This window comes from Balaenoptera physalus, assembly GCF_965194825.1.
Source record: "Balaenoptera physalus genome assembly, chromosome: 3".
In the NCBI taxonomy this organism is placed as follows: Eukaryota; Metazoa; Chordata; class Mammalia; order Artiodactyla; family Balaenopteridae; genus Balaenoptera; species Balaenoptera physalus.
In genome coordinates this window covers 146552463-146571957 of record NC_138890.1, presented here as the reverse complement: position 1 = coordinate 146571957, position 19495 = coordinate 146552463, and the positions used below count along the sequence as shown (strand labels likewise).

Genomic DNA, 19495 nt, shown 5'->3' with positions numbered 1-19495 from the left:
AAGAATAGTTTCAAGTTGGAGGAAATAGTTAAGTAGTTATCATGCTGTTGAAAGGTCAGACGTGCAGATTAAGTTCTGAAAAGTGTCCTGGGGCATTTATAGTGACTTATTTATTCATTAAAGAAATATTTACTAAGAGTCCTTTAAGTACCAAGAACTGTGCTAGGTATTGGGAATTAAATGACAAGTGCCAAAGTGGTAGAGGTAGAGGGGTGAAAGAAAGTAGAGACGATGAGTGAAAACTGTAGTGTGAGGAAGCTTGATTGTAAAGGAAAAGATAGTGATACAACAGTAAACCTAGGCGAAATTGGGGTGTGTGTGTGTGTGTTTTAATATGGGATGCACTTTTTTTTAATATAAATTTATTTATTTATTTTTGGCTGTGTTGGGTCTTCGTTGCTGCACACGGGCTTTCTCTAGTTGCGGCGAGTGGGGGCTACTCTTTGTTGCGGTGCACGGGCTTCTCATTGCAGTGGCTTCTCTTGTGGAGCACGGGCTCTAGGCGCGCGGGCTTCAGTAGCTGTGGCATGCGGGCTCAGAAGTTGTGGCCCATGGACTCTAGAGCGCAGGCTCAGTAGTTGTGGCTCACAGGGGCTTAGTTGCTCCACAGCATGTGAAATCTTCCCAGACCAGGGATCGAACCCGTGTCCCCTGCACTGACAGGCAGATTCGTAACGACTGCGCCATTAGGGAAGTCCCAATATGGGACGTACTTAAATTGTTCATATTCTGAGGAGAAAGAGCCATGGTAGGGGAAAGATTTAAGATAAAATAGAAAGAGCTGGTGATCGATTGGTTCATCAAGGATCCTAAAGAAGGAGGGAAATTAGGGACCAAAGTCTGTAGATTGCACATTTTTGTTTGTTTGTTTATTTGTTTTGGGCATGCCACGTGGCTTGTGTTACATGGCTTGTGGGATCTTAGTTCCCCAACCAGGGGTTGAACTTGGGCCCTTGGCAGTGAAAGTGCAGAGTCCTAACCACTGGACCTCCAGGGAATTCCCTGAACATGTTTAATTAAGTAGATTGCAAGGTAATCCTAACATGAATTTGTAATGGCTGTAGAATTTTAGTATAACTACCCTGCTCTTGGATAATGGAGACTTGACTAAACAATGAAACTTCTTATTTAAATGATCAGTGTGACCTCTTATGTCTGATTTATGCATCCATCTTCTTCATCCCTCAGTTATTCTGTCCATACCCTTTCTAACATAGCATGTATTATATTGAAGTAGAGTCATTGATGTTTCCCTCTTAGACCATATGCTTCTTGGGAGGAGAGAGGAGTAGAGGCTGTGTCTAACGCCACTTAGCATCTGGTATAATCTCACTTTAATAAAGCCTTATTGAATCGATGAATCAGTGAATGACTCTGTTCCTTATTTGTACCATTTGAATATCAGTTTTTTGTTTTTTAATCTTTTATGGGTTAAAAGGTATGTATCTATCCTGTGCAAATTTTGTTGTCTGTTATAAATTAAGTACTTTAAGGTATGCGCAAGTACCAGTGAAAAGAGGACTTAAAAAATTTTCCATATGGGGAGGACCTTATGGTTTCATACAACCTAAAGAGTATCTTAGGTTTATCTTTTTAGAGATTTAAGATAAATTTATTATCAGCTCAAAGTGACCAATTGTAATCTATCTAGAAATAAGATACGCTCACACTTTAAAAAAATTTTTTTATTTTATTTTATTTTTATTTATTTATTTTTGGTTGCATTGGGTCTTCGTTGCTGCACGTGGGCTTTCTCTAGTTGCGGCGAGCGGGGGCTACTCTTTGTTGTGGTGCGTGGGTTTCTCACTGCAGTGGCTTCTCTTGTTGCGGAGCACAGGTTCTAGGCGCGTGGACTTCAGTAGTTGTGGCACATGGGCTCAGTACTTGTGGCTCGCGGGCTCTGGAGCGCAGGCTCAGTAGTTGTGACGCACGGGCTTAGTTGCTCTGTGGCATGTGGGATCTTCCTGGACCAGGGCTCGGACCCGTGTCCCCTGCATTGGCAGGGGGATTCTTAACCACTGCGCCACCAGGGAAGTCCCATGCTCACACTTTTTACTTCCTATTTTTTAAAGTTTTGTGTTAAAAAGTCAGTGATGCAATTTTTAAAAATTAAATTTCCTGTGAGTGTGGTATGTATTTCCCCCAAATATGTTATCTTACTCATCAATGTCATGGAATTTTCTTTTTTCAGAATCCTGTTCAAAAGATCCCTGACTCGCATGAGATAACGCTAAAGCATGGCACTAAGACAGTAAGTTTTAAAAATTTAATTCTTTTCCCTCAATAACAGGGCTCTCATGGAAAAGTGAACTAATAAGATATATTTATATTAAGGCCAATTATACAATCAGCTGGTATCACAAAGCTATAGACATTAAGGAAAATAGATTACTTTTCTGTTCAGTCAGAATAACCATTGCATTTCATTTAAAATAAGAACACTTACTGCCATTGTTATTGTTGGCTTTAAAACCTCTTTCTTTGATATAGGAACATTACAAGTGAAAGAAAGAAATGAAACTCAAATACTTTTTTTTGTTATGGTGTGGGAAAATTTTTCGTTACCCTTAGCTTCATTTCTATATCAGTAAGAGGCCTGAGTTAATTTTTTAGGTGGATGTTGAGATAAGAAATGAACATAAGATAGTTACTGTATGGCTCTAAGATTATATTACTTAGATTTATGGATAATATTTTTATATTGTCATATTTATTTATGTTATTTAAAAATTAATAATGTAAACATTTTGAGGTATAAGATTAAATCATTTTATTGTAAAAAAAGATTTAATAATATCTTATTAAAAAAGGATAGTTGAATGAATGAAACTTGCTTATAAATGAATGAAAGGATAAAATTATCTTGCTTTCCCTTTATAATTAAGCTACCTTTTTCTAGAAGTCTGACATGTAAAGAAGTAGGTAAATACATCCCATAATGAGGGGGAAAACATCAATCAATAGAAATAGGTCCAGAAATAACACAAATGATAGAATTAATAGCCAAGGATTTTAAAATAGTGATAGTCTTTCCACTAAATATTTTGCTTTTGAAAATATCATTTCCATAAAATATTTGTGTTAAATACATTGGGTTTATTATTATTTTAAATGAAGTAAACAGTGAATATTTTAAAATGTCTTAATTTTAATTTTTGCTATGGTAAATACTGACACAAATAACTCACATAAACAGACATTTTGGGCGTTCTCAAAAGATTTTGAGTGTAAAGGGTCTTGAAACCGAAATATCTGAGAACTGCTGCCTTAAGAAATCATTTCCATCTAATTCTTCATATTATACCTACTTTTTATTAAATCACACTTTTGATATTTGTATTCTGAAATCAGGAAAGAATTTTACTAATTTTCATGTTTTTAAGTAAATCAGAAAAAAAATTATAGACTGTAAATAGTTAAAAGGAAGCTTTCCTATCATTGAGTCCAGAGATTTTTACAGCTGAGAGATAGTTCATGTTTAACACATGTTTTATTTAGATATGTATATTTTTTCAAATCAAATTTTATCTTTAAAAATGTATATAATTAAAAAAATACTCCAAGTTATTTTACACATTAATAATCAGAGCTTCTAACTGTACTGTTAGGTTAACTAATTTTTTTTGCAGTCCTGCCTTTGCCCTGCATGTATTTCAACTTTTTGGAAATATGTCAGAGATTAAGAAGGTGACTGGCTCGTCTTTTTTGTTTGTTTGTTTGTTTTTAAACTAGTTATTGTAAAAATGTTTACACATTCACAGAAGTATAGAGAATACTGAGAGGAATTCCCGTATATTTATCTCTGAACCTTACCAATTGTCTACATAAGGCCACTCTTATTTCCTATATACTTTACATTTCTAGTAAACCTCCTTCCCCCCATCCCATCTACCTACCTTGTGGGATTATTTAAAAACAAATTCCAGACTTCATATGATTTCATCTGTAAATATTTCAGTATGAACCTGTAAGAGATAAGGTTGGTCTTTCTCTCTCTCTCTCTGCTCCTCTCCCTCTCCTTTTCTCTCTCTCTCTCTCATAATCAGAACGTCTTTATTATGTCTAAAGTTTTTTCAATAATTATTTAATATCATCTAATATCCCATTATTCAAATTTCTTCAATTGTCCCATACTTTTTTTTTTTTTTAATTTTTGGCTGCGTTGGGTCTTTGTTGCTGCGTGCGGGCTTTCTCTAGTTGCGGCGAGCAGGGGCTACTCTTCGTTGTGGTGCGCTGGCTTCTCATCGCGGTGGCTTCTCTTGTTGCGGAGCATGGGCTCAGTAGTTGTGGCTCACAGGCTCTAGAGCACAGGTTCAGTAGTTGTGGCGCACGGGCTTAGTCACTCCGCGACATGTGGGATCTTCCTGGACCAGGGCTCGAACCCATGTCCCTGCATCGGCAGGTGGATTCTTAACCACTGCACCACCAGCAAAGCCCCCATACATATTTTTCCAGTTAGTTTGTTCAAATCAGTATCCAGACGGTATCTGACTCACTCTGAGGAGAGTCATCATTGTTTATTTGTTATGTCTCTTAATCTGTATGTTTTTCCTTTTCTTTTTTTCTCCTTGCTATTGAAGAAATATATCTATTTTGTCAGTATACTTACCATTGACCTGAAACAGATACACTACCAGATATTTCTTCAGCAAAGATGGGTTTATCCGGGATCAGCAGAGAATTACAATTTGGGGTCTGCAACCATGGGGAGCCATGCTCAAGTTCCTGCATGGCAAGGGAAGGGGAACCTTTTTATGGGAGTGAAAAGGAAGTTTAGAGGGCTAAACAGAGTCCATGGCCTTTCACTGGCTGATGAGTCCTTGCCAGGAAAGAAGAGGAGTCTTTATTCTTCCTATTGAGCTCTACTATCATTGCAGGGTTTCCCTTTCTGGTATCCCAACTCTATTTAATTGAGGTTTCTGTTTATTAATTTTTTACATTTACCCCTTTGATCACAAGATTTTTCTCTGAAAGCATCACTGATTAAATGTCAGGTTGCCTAGTTTCAGCAGCCTTTTGTCCCTCAGTGTCAGGAAGGACCTTTCTTGGGTGTAGTGTCTCACATCAGAAGGAAATTGCATAGATTAGAAACTTATTAAGATCACACTCGAATAACAAGGAGAGGTAGGAGGGAGAACTTTCTGGTACTTTTTATCTAAAGTCCATATGTTATCAAGATCATAGATATTGGAGATCATCTGGAGCGTTATGTCATCATCAAAGGTTTGGTGACAAACTTCTAACAGGGTTTCTCTGGATATCTTGGGAAAGCTGTCTCATCAGATGTCATCTGCTTCAATTCCAGGAAATCTTTACTTTCGGGACACCAGATGATGTGCAGGTCCAGTCAGGGTTCAGTGCTTTCTTTAGGTGTGTTATGTCACATGAATTCAAGAATCTATTCCTTGGAGTTTGGTGGCAAAAATTTTGGTTAACAGTGCCTGATAGGGGCCTCTCCAGGGAGGTTGAAAAGAGTTTTTCTGGAGGTGTCATTTCCAATAGATGAAATCTCCAGGTTGTAAGGTGTGATGCTTAAGGTCTAGATTCAGTTTGCTGATATTTTGTTGAGGATTTTTCTGTTTATATTCATAAGGGATATAGGTCAGTAGTTTTCTTGTGGTGACTTTGGTTTTGGCATCAGGGTAATATTTACCTCTTGGAACGCTGAAAGCATTTATTTCTCCTATATTTTCTGGAAGAGTTTATGAAGGATTGATTAATTATTCTTTAAGTGTTTGATAGCATTTACCTTGAAGCCAAATAGATAGAGACTTTTCTTTGTGGGAAGATTTTTTTGTTTTTTATAAATTTATTTATTTATTTGGCTGCGTTGGGTCTTCGTTGCTGCGCGCAGGCTTTCTCTAGTTGCGGCGAGTGGGGGCTACTCTTCGTTGTGGTGCGTGAGCTTCTCATTGCGGTGGCTTCTTTTGTTGTGGAGCATGGGCTCTAGGCGTGCAGGCTTCAGTAGTTGTGGCTCGTGAGCTCTAGAGTGCAGGCTCAGTTGTTGTGGCACATGGGCTTAGTTGCTCCACGGCATGTGGGATCTTCCTGGACCAGGGCTCGAACCTGTGTCCCCTGCATTGGCAGGCGGATTCTAAACCACTGGGCCACCAGGGAAGTCCTGTGGAAAGATTTTTGATTACTAATTTAAGCCCTTATTAAAAATCTCTTCAGATTTTCTTTCTTTCTTTTTTTTGTTCATGAGTCCATTTTGGTAGTTTGTGTCTTTCTAATAATTTGTACGGTTCATCTAAGTTATATAACTGGTTGGCATGCAATTCATAGAATTTCCTTGTAATCCTCTTAATTTATGTTATCTTCTCTTTCCTTCCTGATTTTAGTAATTCGTTCTTTTTTTCTTGGCTAATCTAGCTAAAGTTTCTCAATTTTCTTGAAATTTTCAAAGGACCATATTTTGGTGCCGTTGATTTTCTTTACTTTAAAAATTTCTCTTTTCTACTGAATTCTGCTCTAATCCTTATTTCCTTCATGTTGCATGCTTTGGGTTTTGTTTCCTCTTCTTTGGTAGTTTTTTAAGGTGGAAGCTTAAGTTATTGACTTGAGATCTTTCTTCCTCTCTAACATAGGTGTCATAGCCATAAATTTCCCTCTAAAGCACTTCTATTTTTATATATTGCTTGAATGAATAATTTACTTCTTTTTTTTTTAACATCTTTATTGGAGTATAATTGCTTTACAATGGTGCATTAGTTTCTGCTTTATAACAAAGTGAGTCAGCTATACATATACATATGTTCCCATATCTCTTCCCTCTTGCATCTCCCTCCCTCCCACCCTCCCTATCCCACCCCTCTAGGTGGTCACAAAGCACCGAGCTGATCTCCCTGTGCTATGCGGCTGCTTCCCACTAGCTATCTATTTTACATTTGGTAGTGTATATATGTCTTTGCCACTCTCTCACTTTGTCACAGCTTACCCTTCCCCCTCCCCATATCCTCAAGTCCATTCTCTAGTAGGTCTGTGTCTTTATTCCCGTCTTGCCCCTAGGTTCGTCATGACCTTTTTTTTTTTTTTTCTTAGATTCCATATATATGTGTTAGCATACGGTATTTGTTTTTCTCTTTCTGACTTACTTCACTCTGTATGACAGACTCTAGGTCCATCCACCTCACTACAAATAACTCAATTTCGTTTCTTTTTATGGCTGAGTAATATTCCATTATATATATGTGCCACATCTTCTTTATCCATTCATCTGTCGATGGACACTTAGGTTGCTTCCATGTCCTGGCTATTGTAAATAGAGCTGCAATGAATATTTTGGTACATGACTCTTTTTGAACTATGGTTTTCTCAGGGTATATGCCCAGTAGTGGGATTGCTGGGTCATATGATAGTTCTATTTTTAGTTTTTTAAGGAACCTCCATACTGTTCTCCATAGTGGCTGTATCAATTTACATTCCCACCAACAGTGCAAGAGTGTTCCCTTTTCTCCACACCCTCTCCAGCATTTATTGTTTGTAGATTTTTTGATGATGGCCATTCTGACCGGTGTGAGATGATATCTCATTGTAGTTTTGATTTGCATTTCTCTAATGATTGATGATGTTGAGCATTCTTCCATGTGTTTGTTGGCAATCTGTGTATCTTCTTTCGAGAAATGTCTATTTAGGTCTTCTGCCCATTTTTGGATTGGGTTGGTTGTTCTTTTGATATTGAGCTGCATGAGCTGCTTATAAATTTTGGAGATTAATCCTTTGTCAGTTGCTTCATTTACAAATATTTTCTCCCATTCTGAGGGTTGTCTTTTGGTCTTGTTTATGGTTTCCTTTGCTGTGCAAAAGCTTTTAAGTTTCATTAGGTCGATTTGTTTATTTTTGTTTTTATTTCCATTTCTCTAAGAGGTGGGTCAAAAAGGATCTTGCTGTGATTTATGTCATAGAGTGCTCTGCCTATGTTTTCCTCTAAGAGTTTGATAGCGTCTGGCCTTACATTTAGGTTTTTAATCCATTTTGAGTTTATTTTTGTGTATGGTGTTAGGGAGTGTTCTAATTTCATTCTTTTACATGTAGCTGTCCAGTTTTCCCAGCACCACTTATTGAAGAGGCTGTCTTTTCTCCACTGTATATTCTTGCCTCCTTTATCAAAGATAAGGTGACCATATGTGCGTGGGTTTATCTCTGGGCTTTCTATCCTGTTCCATTGATCTATATTTCTGTTTTTGTGCCAGTACCATACTGTCTTGATTACTGTAATTTTGTAGTATAGTCTACAGGGAGCCTAATTCCTCCAGCTCCATTTTTCGTTCTCAAGATTGCTTTGGCTATTCGGGGTCTTTTGTGTTTCCATACAAATTGTGAAATTTTTTGTTCTCCTTCTGTGAAAAATGCCAGTGGTAGTTTGATAGGGATTGCATTGAATCTGTAGGTTGCTTTGGGTAGTAGAGTCATTTTCACAATGTTGATTCTTCCAATCCAAGAACATGGTATATCTCTCCATCTATTTGTATCATCTTTAATTTCTTTCATCAGTGTCTTATAATTTTCTGCATACAGGTCTTTTGTCTCCTTAGGTAGGTTTATTCCTAGATATTTAATTCATTTTGTTGCAGTGGTAAATGGGAGTGTTTTCTTAATTTCACTTTCAGATTTTTCATCATTAGTGTATAGGAATGCCAGAGATTTCTGTGCATTAATATTGTATCCTGCTACTTTACCAAATTCATTGATTAGCTCTAGGAGTTTTCTGGTAGCATCTTTAGGATTCTCTATGTATAGTATCATGTCATCTGCAAACAGTGACAGCTTTACTTCTTCTTTTCCGAATGGGATTCCTTTTATTCCTTTTTCTTCTCTGATTGTTGTGGCTAAAACTTCCAAAACTATGTTGAATAATAGTGGTGAGAGTGGGCAACCTTGTCTTGTTCCTGAACTTAGTGGAAATGGTTTCAGTTTTTCACCATTGAGGACGATGTTGGCTGTGGGTTTGTCATATATGGCCTTTATTATGTTGAGGAAAGTTCCCTCTATGCCTACTTTCTGGAGGGTTTTTGTCATAAATGGGTGTTGAATTTTGTCAAAAGCTTTCTCTGCATCAATTGAGATGATCATATGGTTTTTCTCCTTCAATTTGTTAATATGGTTTATCACATTGATTGATTTGCGTATATTGAAGAATCCTTGCATTCCTTGGATAAACCCCACTTGATCATGGTGTATGATCTTTTTAATGTGCTGTTGGATTCTGTTTGTTAGTATTTTGTTGAGGATTTTTGCATCTATGTTCATCAGTGATATTGGCCTGTAGTTTTCTTTCTCTGTGACATCTTTGTCTGGTTTTGGTATCAGGGTGATGGTGGCCTCGTCGAATGAGTTCGGGAGTGTTCCTCCCTCTGCTATATTTTGGAAGAGTTTGAGAAGGATAGGTGTTAGCTCGTCTCTAAATGTTTGATAGAATTCACCTGTGAAGCCATGTGGTCCTGGGCTTTTGTTTGTTGGAAGATTTTTAATCACAGTTTCAATTTCAGTGCTTGTGATTGGTCTGTTCATATTTTCTGTTTCTTCCTGGTTCAGTCTCGGAGGTTGTGCATTTCTAAGAATTTGTGCATTTCTTCCAGGTTGTCTGTTTTATTGGCATAGAGTTGCTTGTAGTAATCTCTCATGATCCTTTGTATTTCTGCCATGTCAGTTGTTACTTCTTTTTCCATTTTTAATTCTGTTGATTTGAGTCTTCTCCCTTTTTTTCTTGATGAATCTGGCTAATGGTTTATCAGTTTTATTTATCTTCTCAAAGAAGCAGCTTTTAGTTTTATTGATCTTTTTATCAGTTCCTTCATTTCGTTTTCATTTATTTCTGATCTGATCTTTATGATTTCTTTCCTTCTGCTAACTTTGGGGTTTTTTTGTTCTTCTTTCTCTAACTGCTTTAGGTGTAAGGTTAGGTTGTTTATTTGAGATGTTTCTCATTTCTTAAGGTAGGTTTGTATTGCTATAAACTTCCCTCTTAGAACTGCTTTTGCTGCATCCCATAGGTTTTGGGTCATTGTGTTTTCATTGTCATTTGTTTCTAGGTATTTTTTGATTTCCTCTTTGATTTCTTCAGTGATCTCTTGGTTATTAAGTAGTGTATTGTTTAGCCTCCATGTGCTTGTATTTTTTACAGATTTTTTCCTGTAATTGGTATCTAGTCTCATAGCGTTGTGGTCGGAAAAGATACTTGATACGATTTCAATTTTGTTAAATTTACCAAGGCTTGATTTGTGACCCAAGATATGATCTATCCTGGAGAATGTTCCATGAGCACTTGAGGAGAATGTGTATTCTGTTGTTTTTGAATGGTGTGTCCTTTAAATATCAATTAAGTCCATCGTGTTTAATGTATCATTTAAAGCCTGTGTTTCCTTATTTATTTATTTTTTTGGATGATCTGTCCATTGGTGAAAGTGGGGTGTTAAAGTCTGCTACTATGATTGTGTTACTGTCGATTTCCCCTTTTATGGCTGTTAGTATTTGCCTTATGTATTGAGGTGCTCCTATGTTGGGTGCATAAATATTTACAATTGTTATATGTTCTTCTTGGATCGATCCCTTGATCATTATGTAGTGTCCTTCTTTGTCTCTTGTAATAGTCTGTATTTTAAAGTCTATTTTGTCTGATATGAGAATTGCTACTGCAGCTTTCTTTTGATTTCCATTTGCATGGAATATCTTTTTCCATCCCCTCACTTTCAGACTGTATGTGTCCCTAGGTCTGTAGTGGGTCTCTTCTAGACAGCATATATACGGGTCTTGTTTTTGTATCCATTCAGCCAGTCTGTGTCTTTTGGTTGGAGCATTTAATCCACTTACATTTAAGGTAATTATCAATATGTATGTTCCTATTCCCATTTTCTTAATTCTTTTGCGTTTGTTATTGTAGATCTTTTCCTTCTCTTGTGTGTCCTGCCTAGAGAAGTTTCTTTAGCATTTGTTGTAAAGCTGATTTGGTGGTGCTGAATGCTCTTAGCTTTTGCTTTTCTGTAAAGGTTTTAATTTCTCCATCAAATCTGAATGAGATCCTTGCTGGGTAGAGTAATCTTGGTTGTAGGTTTTTCTCCTTCATCACTTTAAATTTGTCCTGCCACTCCCTTGTGGCTTGCAGAGTTTCTGCTGAGAGATCAACTTTTAACCTTATGGGGATTCCCTTGTGTGTTATATGTTGTTTTTCCCTTGCTGCTTTTAATATATTTTTTTTGTATTTAATTTTTGATAGTGTGATTAATATGTGTCTTGGTGTGCTTCTCCTTGGATTTATCCTGTATGGGACTCTCTATGCTTCCTGGACTTAAGTGTTTCCTTTCCCATATTAGGGAAGTTTTCAACTATAATCTCTTCAAATATTTTCTCAGTCCCTTTCTTTTTCTCTTCTTCTTCTGGGACCCCTATAATTTGAATGTTGGTGCGTTCAGTGTTGTCCCAGAGGTCTCTGAGACTGTCCTCAGTTCTTTTCATTCTTTTTTCTTTATTCTGCTCTGCAGTAGTTATTTCCACTATTTTATCTTGCAGGTCACTTATCCGTTCTTCTTCCTCAGTTATTCTGCTATTGATCTCTTCTAGAAGATTTTAAATTTCATTTATTGTGTTGTTCATCACTGTTTGTTTGCTCTTTAGTTCTTCTAGGTCATTGTGAAACGTTTCTTGTATTTTCTCCATTCTATTTCCAAGATTTTGGATCATCTTTACTTTAGTTATTCTGAATTCTTTTTCAGGTAGAATGCCTATTTCCTCTTCATTTGTTAGGTCTAGTGAGTTTTTGCCTTGCTTCTTCATCTGCTGTGTTTTTCTCTGTCTTCTCGTTTTGCTCAGCTTACTGTGTTTGGGGTCCCCTTTTTGCAGGCTGCAAGATCGTAGTTTCCATTGTTTTTGGTGTCTGTCCCCAGTGGCTAAGGTTAGTTCAGTAGGTTGTGTAGGCTTCCTGGTGGAGGGGACTAGTGCCTGTGTTCTGGTTGATGAGGCTGGATCTTATCTTTCTGGTGGGCAGGTCCACGTCTGGTGGTGTGTTTTGGGGTTTCTGTGGCCTTATTATTATTTTAGGCAGCCTCTCTGCTAATGGGTGGGGTTGTGTTTCTGTCTTGCTAGTTGTTTTGCATGGGGTGTCCTGCACTGTAGCTTGCTGGTCGTTGAGTGGAGCAGGGTCTTGGCATTGAGATAGAGATTTCTGGGAGATTTTCGTCTTTTGATATTACGTGGAGCTGGGAGGTCTCTTGTGGACCAGTGTCCTGAAGTTGGCTCTCCCACCTCAGAGGCACAGCCCTGATGCCTGGCTGGAGCAGCAAGAGCCTGTCCTCCACACGGCTTAGAATAAAAGGGAGAAAAAAAAGAAAGAAAGAAAGAGGAAGATAAAATAAAATAAAATAATATTATAAAATAAAAAATAATTACTAAGAAAAAAATTTTTTTAAATAATTAAAAAAACAAAAAACAAAAAAAAAAACCCGGACAGACAGAACCCTAGAACAAATGGTAGAAACAAAGCTATACGGTACAAAATCACACACAGAAGCATAAACATACAAACTCACAAAAAGAGAAAAAGGGAAAAAAATTTATATATCATTGCTCCCCAAGTCCACCTCCTCAATTTGGGATGATTTGTTGTCTATTCAGGTATTCCTCAGATTTAGGGTACATCAAGTTGATTGTGGAGATTTAATCCGCTGCTTCTGAGGCTGTTGGGAGAGATTTCCCTTTCTCTTCCTTTTTCGCACAGCTCCCCAGGTTCAGCTTTGGATTTGGACCCGCCTCTGCGTGTAGGTCGCCTGAGGGCGTCTGGTCTTCGCTCAGACAGGACGGGGTTAAAGGAGCCGCTGATTCAGGGGCTCTGGCTCACTCAGGCCGGGGGGAGGGAGGGGTGCGGATTGCGGGGCGAGCCTGCGGTGGCAGAGGCCAGCGTGACGTTGCACCAGCCTGATGCGCGCCGTGCGTTCTCCTGGGGAAGTTGTCCCTGGATCACGGGACTCTGGCAGTGGCGGGCTGCACAGGCTCCCGGGAGGGGAGGTGTTGAGAGTGACCTGTGCTTGCTCACAGGGTTCTTGGTGGCTGCAGCAGCACCCTTAGTGTCTCATGCCCGTCTCTGGGGTTTGTGCTGATAGTCGCGGGTGCCAGCCCGTCTCTGGAGCTCCTTTAAGCAGAGTTCTTAATCCCCTCTCCTCATGCAGCAGGAAACAAAGAGGCAGGAAAAATTCTCTTGTCTCTTTGGCAGGTCCAGACCTTTTCCCGGACTCCCTCCCGGCTAGCTGTGGCGCACTAGCCCCCTTCAGGCTGTGTTCACGCCGCCAACCCCAGTCCTCTCCCTGAGATCCGACCTCCGAAGCCCGAGCCTCGGCTCCCAGCCCCCGCCCGCCCCGGCGGGTGATCAGACAAGCCTCTCGGGCTGGTGAGTGCTGGTCCTCACCGGTCCTCCATGCAGGAATCTCTCCGCTTTGCCCTCCGCACCCCTGTTGCTGTGCTCTCCTCCGTGGCTCCGAATCTTCCCCCCTCTGCCACCCACAGTCTCTGCCCGCGAACGGGCTCCCTAGTGTGTGGAAACCTTTCCTCCTTCACAGCTCCCTCCTACTGGTGTAGGTCCTGTCCCTATTCTTTTGTCTCTGTTTTTTGTTTTTTTGCCCTACCCAGGTACGTGGGGAGTTTCTTGCCTTTTGGGAGGTCTGAGGTCTTCTGCCAGCGTTCAGTAGGTGTTCTGTAGGGTTTGTTCCACATGTAGATGTATTTCTGATGTATCTGTGGGGAGAAAGGTGATCTCCACGTCTTACTCTTCCGCCATCTTGAAGCTCCGCCAGAGCTTTGTTTTCTATGTTACTCATTACCTTTCATATCCTTTTGGTGGATAATAAGTGGAGTATATAAGCAGCCACAGAGATCCTGATTATTTATTTGTTTGTTTGTTTGTTTATTTATTTATTTTTGGCTGCATTGGGTCTTCGTTGCTGTGCATGGGCGTTTTCTAGTTGCGGCGAGCAGGAGCTACTCTTCGTTGCGGTGCACGGGCTTCTCATTGCGGTGGCTTCTCTTGTTGCGGAGCATGGGCTCTAGGCGCACGGCCTTCAGTGGTTGTGGCACGTGGGCTCAGTAACTGTGGCTCACTGGCTCTAGAGCACAGGCTCAGTAGCTGTGGCGCATGGGCTTAGTTGCTCTGCAGCATGTGGGATCTTCCTGGACCAGGGATTGAACCCATGTCCCCTGCATTGGCAGGTGGATTCTTAACCACTGAGCCACCAGGGAAGTCCAAGATCCTGATACTTCAGAATGCTAGCATTGAAAATCTCATTTCGTCACTTTGCCCTTTCTTCTTTGCCATCTTTCTTCTGTCCTTAGATAATGAAAAGTGAACTTTGTAGTTTGTCCTGTTCTTTCCTGAGAGAGGGTAATTGACCTCATATTTGTCAAACTGCATAGCTGTTTGTTTTGTATGTGTTTATTTTATTTACAGTCCTCCTTCCTTTTTTAAAAGTGTTATCTATTAAGTGTCAGATTTGTGCCAGGCACTGTGCTGGGCACAAGGATGGTCTTTGTCCACATGGAATTTACACTCTTTTTTTTCTTCTAGTTTTTAGAGTTTTTAACTCATTTACAAATAAGAAAAAGTGTTACATGCTAACATAAATAATTTTTATGAAAAATTACTTTTTTGAAAGCAAAAAAACCCATTAATGAGGAGAGTGATATTATTTCACAGTTTTGCAAATGTCTTTAATGTCTGGCTTAATGGAAGAGGGCTGGATTTATCATACCTGCTTTTTTGCATTCAGTCTTTTACAATATCACATATCCTGTAGCCTCTGGAAAAAAGGCAAATGATGTCTTAGTATTGTAAAAATAGCTTTGATCTTGAGTGCACTTGAAAGGGTCTTGTAGATCCTCCAGATCACACTTTGAGAACCACTGCTGTATTCTCATCTCCTCATTTTACATGTGAAGGCACTGGATCTCAGAGAGATTAAGGGAGAAATCCCAGATTACATGGCCTGTTCATGATAGGATACAGATCCTAGAGGTTTGTCTCACTTCTCTTGGTTTGGATTCTCAATCACAAACCTGGGAAATATACCCTAATGGCCTGTCCTGTTCTCTCTAGTTGTTGCCTCTAGCAAGGACTGTCACAGTATATTACTGCCCCCTACTCCCATTTTTTTAAATAAAAGAAAAGAGGAAAATCAACAAACATGATAAATTCTGCCATAGGCTTACTGTGTTAGTATTTGAATTAGAATTTCTATTTGAACTAAAATGCTAAGGCAAATTCTATTGCACTCTATTCCATGTAAGCTGCTGCTGATGAACTGCACAGTAAATATCACAGGGAGATATAGAAAGCAGATTAACCATATTCTCAACAATTATCACATATTCTTTGTCTGAATATAATGCAGTCACATATCCTAGGAAAATTTTCACAAGAAAAGGCTGAAAAGGTGGTGGGTATATTAAGAATTTGCAAATAAACTGGCAGTTTTTTGAAACTTTTTAGATAAAATGGGAGTTTTTCTGAAATTAGATATTTTCCACTCCTTAGCCAGACCTTATTTTGTCTTTTTTAAAAAAAATCAAAGCATCTTCTTGGCCACTTAAGAGATCATTTCCTTTGTATCCTACCAGATGATCCAGAGAAGGATCATAGCCTTGTTCCTTTAAACAACCTAATGCCCAGAAAAGCTGGTCCAGTACAGGAAATTCTTCCCAAGGAAGACACTTCCTACTTTCATTTTTTTTTAGGTTCTACATTTTTTGGTTCTAAATTATGAATCACATCCATTTCTTTTTTCATTAATATAGTGACATAATGGTAATTCTCTTCCTCAGTGAAAGAATTCACAACAGGGAAATTCCTGGCAGTCCAGTGGTTAGGACTCTGCACTTACACTGCCGGGAGGCACGGTTTTGATCCTTGGTTGGGGAACTAAGATCCTGCATGCCGCGCAGCGCAGTGAAAAAAAAAAAAAAAGAATTCACAACGGTGAACATTTTTTAGGTGAAGAACTGCTTCTCCCCAGGTTTCCCTTTGGGCACATTCTTCCCAATTTACCCTGAAGTCCAAATGACCACCAGGAAGTTGGAAACTGCAGGTTGCAAACAACACTGTCCTTTTCCCCAGAAGAACAGTGAGGATGCCTGTAGCTGGTCACCATTCCTCCCACCCTGATTCAGGGCCTCGGCACCTGTGGCTCCACACTGGTGGTCGTGGGGTAGGAGCGGAATTTACACTCTTGAGGGGAGGACAGGAATAGAATAGACAAGTCACAGATGAATTTGCAATTTCAAATTACATTGCAGGGAGATGAACACTGGTGGGGTTAGCTTTATCAGGAGGAGGGACACCTCTTTAATTTTCACAGGAGGGAAGAAGGATAGAGTGGGCATGGAGGCAAGTAAGTTTGTAGTTGGTGGTAGCAAGTCACTTCGTAGACTTTAAAAACTACTGTTTATTTAGTTTTATTTTCGATTGTTTTAAGACATATTGTTCAGGCATTCAAATGATAGCTCTCATTTGTATGCTTTCTTTAACCCATTTACGGTACATATCTAATTTAAACATATAACAAGTTATTCGTTATACTTGTATATAATTCCATTATATTCTGAAATCAGTATTCACAGGTAGTAATTGAAATGAGTATAAATTATTTTGTCAGTATCTGGTTTTGACTGCAGTAATTCTGTTATATTTAATTAACATTTCAAGTCTATTTGGAGGATTGATTTATAGTGCCTTTCTTTATATAAAACTATGATCCTTTTACTGTCTCATGTATATGATAATCACATTTAATATTCCTAATGCAGTCTTTCCTTCTGAGAGGTCAGTAGATCCAGGGACTAACCACTTTGACAAGAATGATAAATGTAGCTCAAGAACAGTGAGTTACACATTGGATATTTGTATGTGAATTGAACCTTGAAAAGTTCACAGGGAAAGCAAATATTTTATGGAACCAGTATAAGTGATATTATAATGTGGTTAGTTACTTAAAAATTCAGCTTTAAAAATAATTGTTTAAGGTGACTAAACAATTAGCCAAGTGCACCAGATAATAATTTCTACTTTGCTCTATTTTGTTAAATAGATTTATGGTTCCTTTTGGCATTACTCATTTTGGGAATTTTAGATTCATGTGTTATTCATTTAGTGATAGTCAAACAATCTTAAAAGGTTTCCTCAAAATTGTTTATTGAAAAAGCTGAATTGTTTGTAAGATTTCTACTTATATACTAAAGCAACTTAGTTTATCATATGACAGCTATTCTGAGTACATGGTAGATAAGTTGGGATGAAGCTAGTGATTAGATTAAACTAAAATATTTTCTTGTACTTCAAAGCAATAATACTCCTAATAACAAAGCCACATAATATAGAAGGTGCTTTCCATTTTCACTTTTCAGAAGTAACAGCAGTGGTGATCTATATTTACAGTGCCTGTAAGGTAGGAGGTAGGGTTAGAGAAAGGAAATGGGGTTATAATAGACAATAAGTAGCTTTTCTCCATTTTTTTTTTTTTTTTTTTAAACCAGGTTTCTGCCTTGGGTCTGGATCCCTCAGGTGCCCGTTTGGTGACTGGAGGATATGACTATGATGTTAAGTTTTGGGATTTTGCTGGAATGGATGCTTCTTTTAAGGCATTTCGATCCCTTCAACCCTGTGAATGGTATGTATTATGCAACTTAATACCTTCATATTTGAAGACAGAGTCTCTTGTTATTTGAATTCCGTTTATGATGATTTTTACCAAAATACAATAAGTTTACATGACTATATACTACATTCATTATTCAGATGAAAGCGAAGTGTACCTTTTATGTTCCTTTTCTTTAGTAAATTTCCTTTAGTTTCATTAATCTGTGTTTTAAAGACATTTTCTGTCTTTTGTTGTTTTTTAAAACATATTTTAATTTAGAAATTGTTACCTTGCCTAGTTTATTTTAAAACACTTCATTAAATACTGTGTAATATGATATGTGTGTGTGCAACATATGTTAAGCCAAGTGCTAGTCGGTGCTGCACTGTGCAGGTATGGTCAGCTAGCATTATATTATAAAGGACTTTACATGTTGCTACCATAAGCCACCCTCTTATTTCTACTTTTGACCATCGTTGATCTTTTAGCATATTGGATATCAGAAATGGATTTTATTGGTGAAACTATCTTGTTAACTTGCATAATGTATGTTGGAAATGAGCTTTCGATGATGAGATTTAAAAATATTCAAGATACGTGGATTAGCTGAAATTACTCTGACTCAATTTCTTACTGTTGCATGAATGGGGAGTAAATCTAGTTTTGCCTTCAACCTGAACTCTTAAGGGTTTTGTTTAATCTCCACTTGTAAACTCTGGGTTTCATCAACTATATGGAGAAAGTTCCTATCTCTGGACTGTTGAGCGTTTGCTTCCAGTGAACCTTTTGTGAAAGTGGTGGTTGGAGCATCTAAACGAGATGCTGGGATTTTTCTCAAGCCTGCAGAATAGATCATATGAATTGTTTGTGCTTACTTGCCAGTAGATATTTACATAATAAATGTCTGTCTTATGTGGACCAGAATTGAGTCAGACCTCAGATTTCTCTGGCAGTTATATAGTTATCTAGCAAAATAACCTTGCTGACTAAAGTGGCTCTGGTCAGTGTTCTACAAATCATTATTGATTTGTAAAGTTTGAAGTCATAACTCTTAAGCTGTCTAGTAGTAAAGATTTGAGAATTCCCTAAATAGATCTTAACAGATATATGATCAATTGAAAGGAAAAAAAAAATGAGTATCTCCAATGATGGCTATATTTAAAATAGGTCTTATGATTTAAAATAGTGACATTTATCTTGAGTTAGTATGATGACCTTTTTTTTAAATAAATTTATTTATTTTATTTATTTATTTTTGGCTATGTTGGGTCTTCGTTGCTGCGTGCAAGCTTTCTCTAGTTGCGGTGAGCGGGGGCTACTCTTCGTTGCAGTGCGCAGGCTTCTCATTGTGGTGGCGTCTCTTGTTGTCGTGGATGGGCTCTAGGCACATGGGCTTCAATAGTTGTGGCTCGCGGGCTCAGTAGTTGTGGCTTGTGGGCTCTAGAGCACAGGCTCAGTAGTTGTGGTGCACAGGCTTAGTTGCTCCGCAGCATGTGGGATCTTCCCGGACCAGGGCTCGAACGCGTGTCCCCTGCATTGGCAGGCGGATTCTTAACCACTGCACCACCAGGGAAGCCCCATGATGACCTTTTAAAAATGTACTTAAAATATGTTGTTTATATCCCTTTTCCCCACATGATAGATAGTCTCTTGATTCATATAGGGATTGTGCTCTCCTTCTACCTTTACAACTATAAGGTGACTTGTTCAGGACTATCCAGTGCTATATCAATGATCAGCTCTGAATGGAATACATATCTCATGAGTCTCAAACCAGTGGTCTATTATTCACTAAACTGTGTCATTTGCTACACTGTTGTAATTGAAAATGCAGAAAAAACCAAGAATAAGCTTATTTTCTCTTCTGTAATTAAATTGTTGCATCC

The 19495-nt window shown here is 38.5% G+C and overlaps 1 protein-coding gene and 1 long non-coding RNA gene across 3 annotated transcripts in view; both read left to right on the top strand.

Moving 5' to 3' along the window:
• The window catches only part of LOC309656913, a 542283-nt gene that overhangs the window by 53417 nt on the left and 469371 nt on the right, over positions 1-19495 (top strand). The window lies entirely within an intron of this gene.
• WDR70 (WD repeat domain 70) overlaps positions 1-19495 on the top strand; it is a 302933-nt gene that overhangs the window by 50447 nt on the left and 232991 nt on the right. For both annotated transcript variants that reach the window (XM_082453730.1, XM_082453729.1), the window contains exons 6-7: positions 2192-2251; positions 17506-17639. In XM_082453730.1, coding sequence (XP_082309856.1) covers positions 2192-2251; positions 17506-17639 — 194 coding nt within the window. The remainder of the gene's footprint in view (positions 1-2191; positions 2252-17505; positions 17640-19495) is intronic.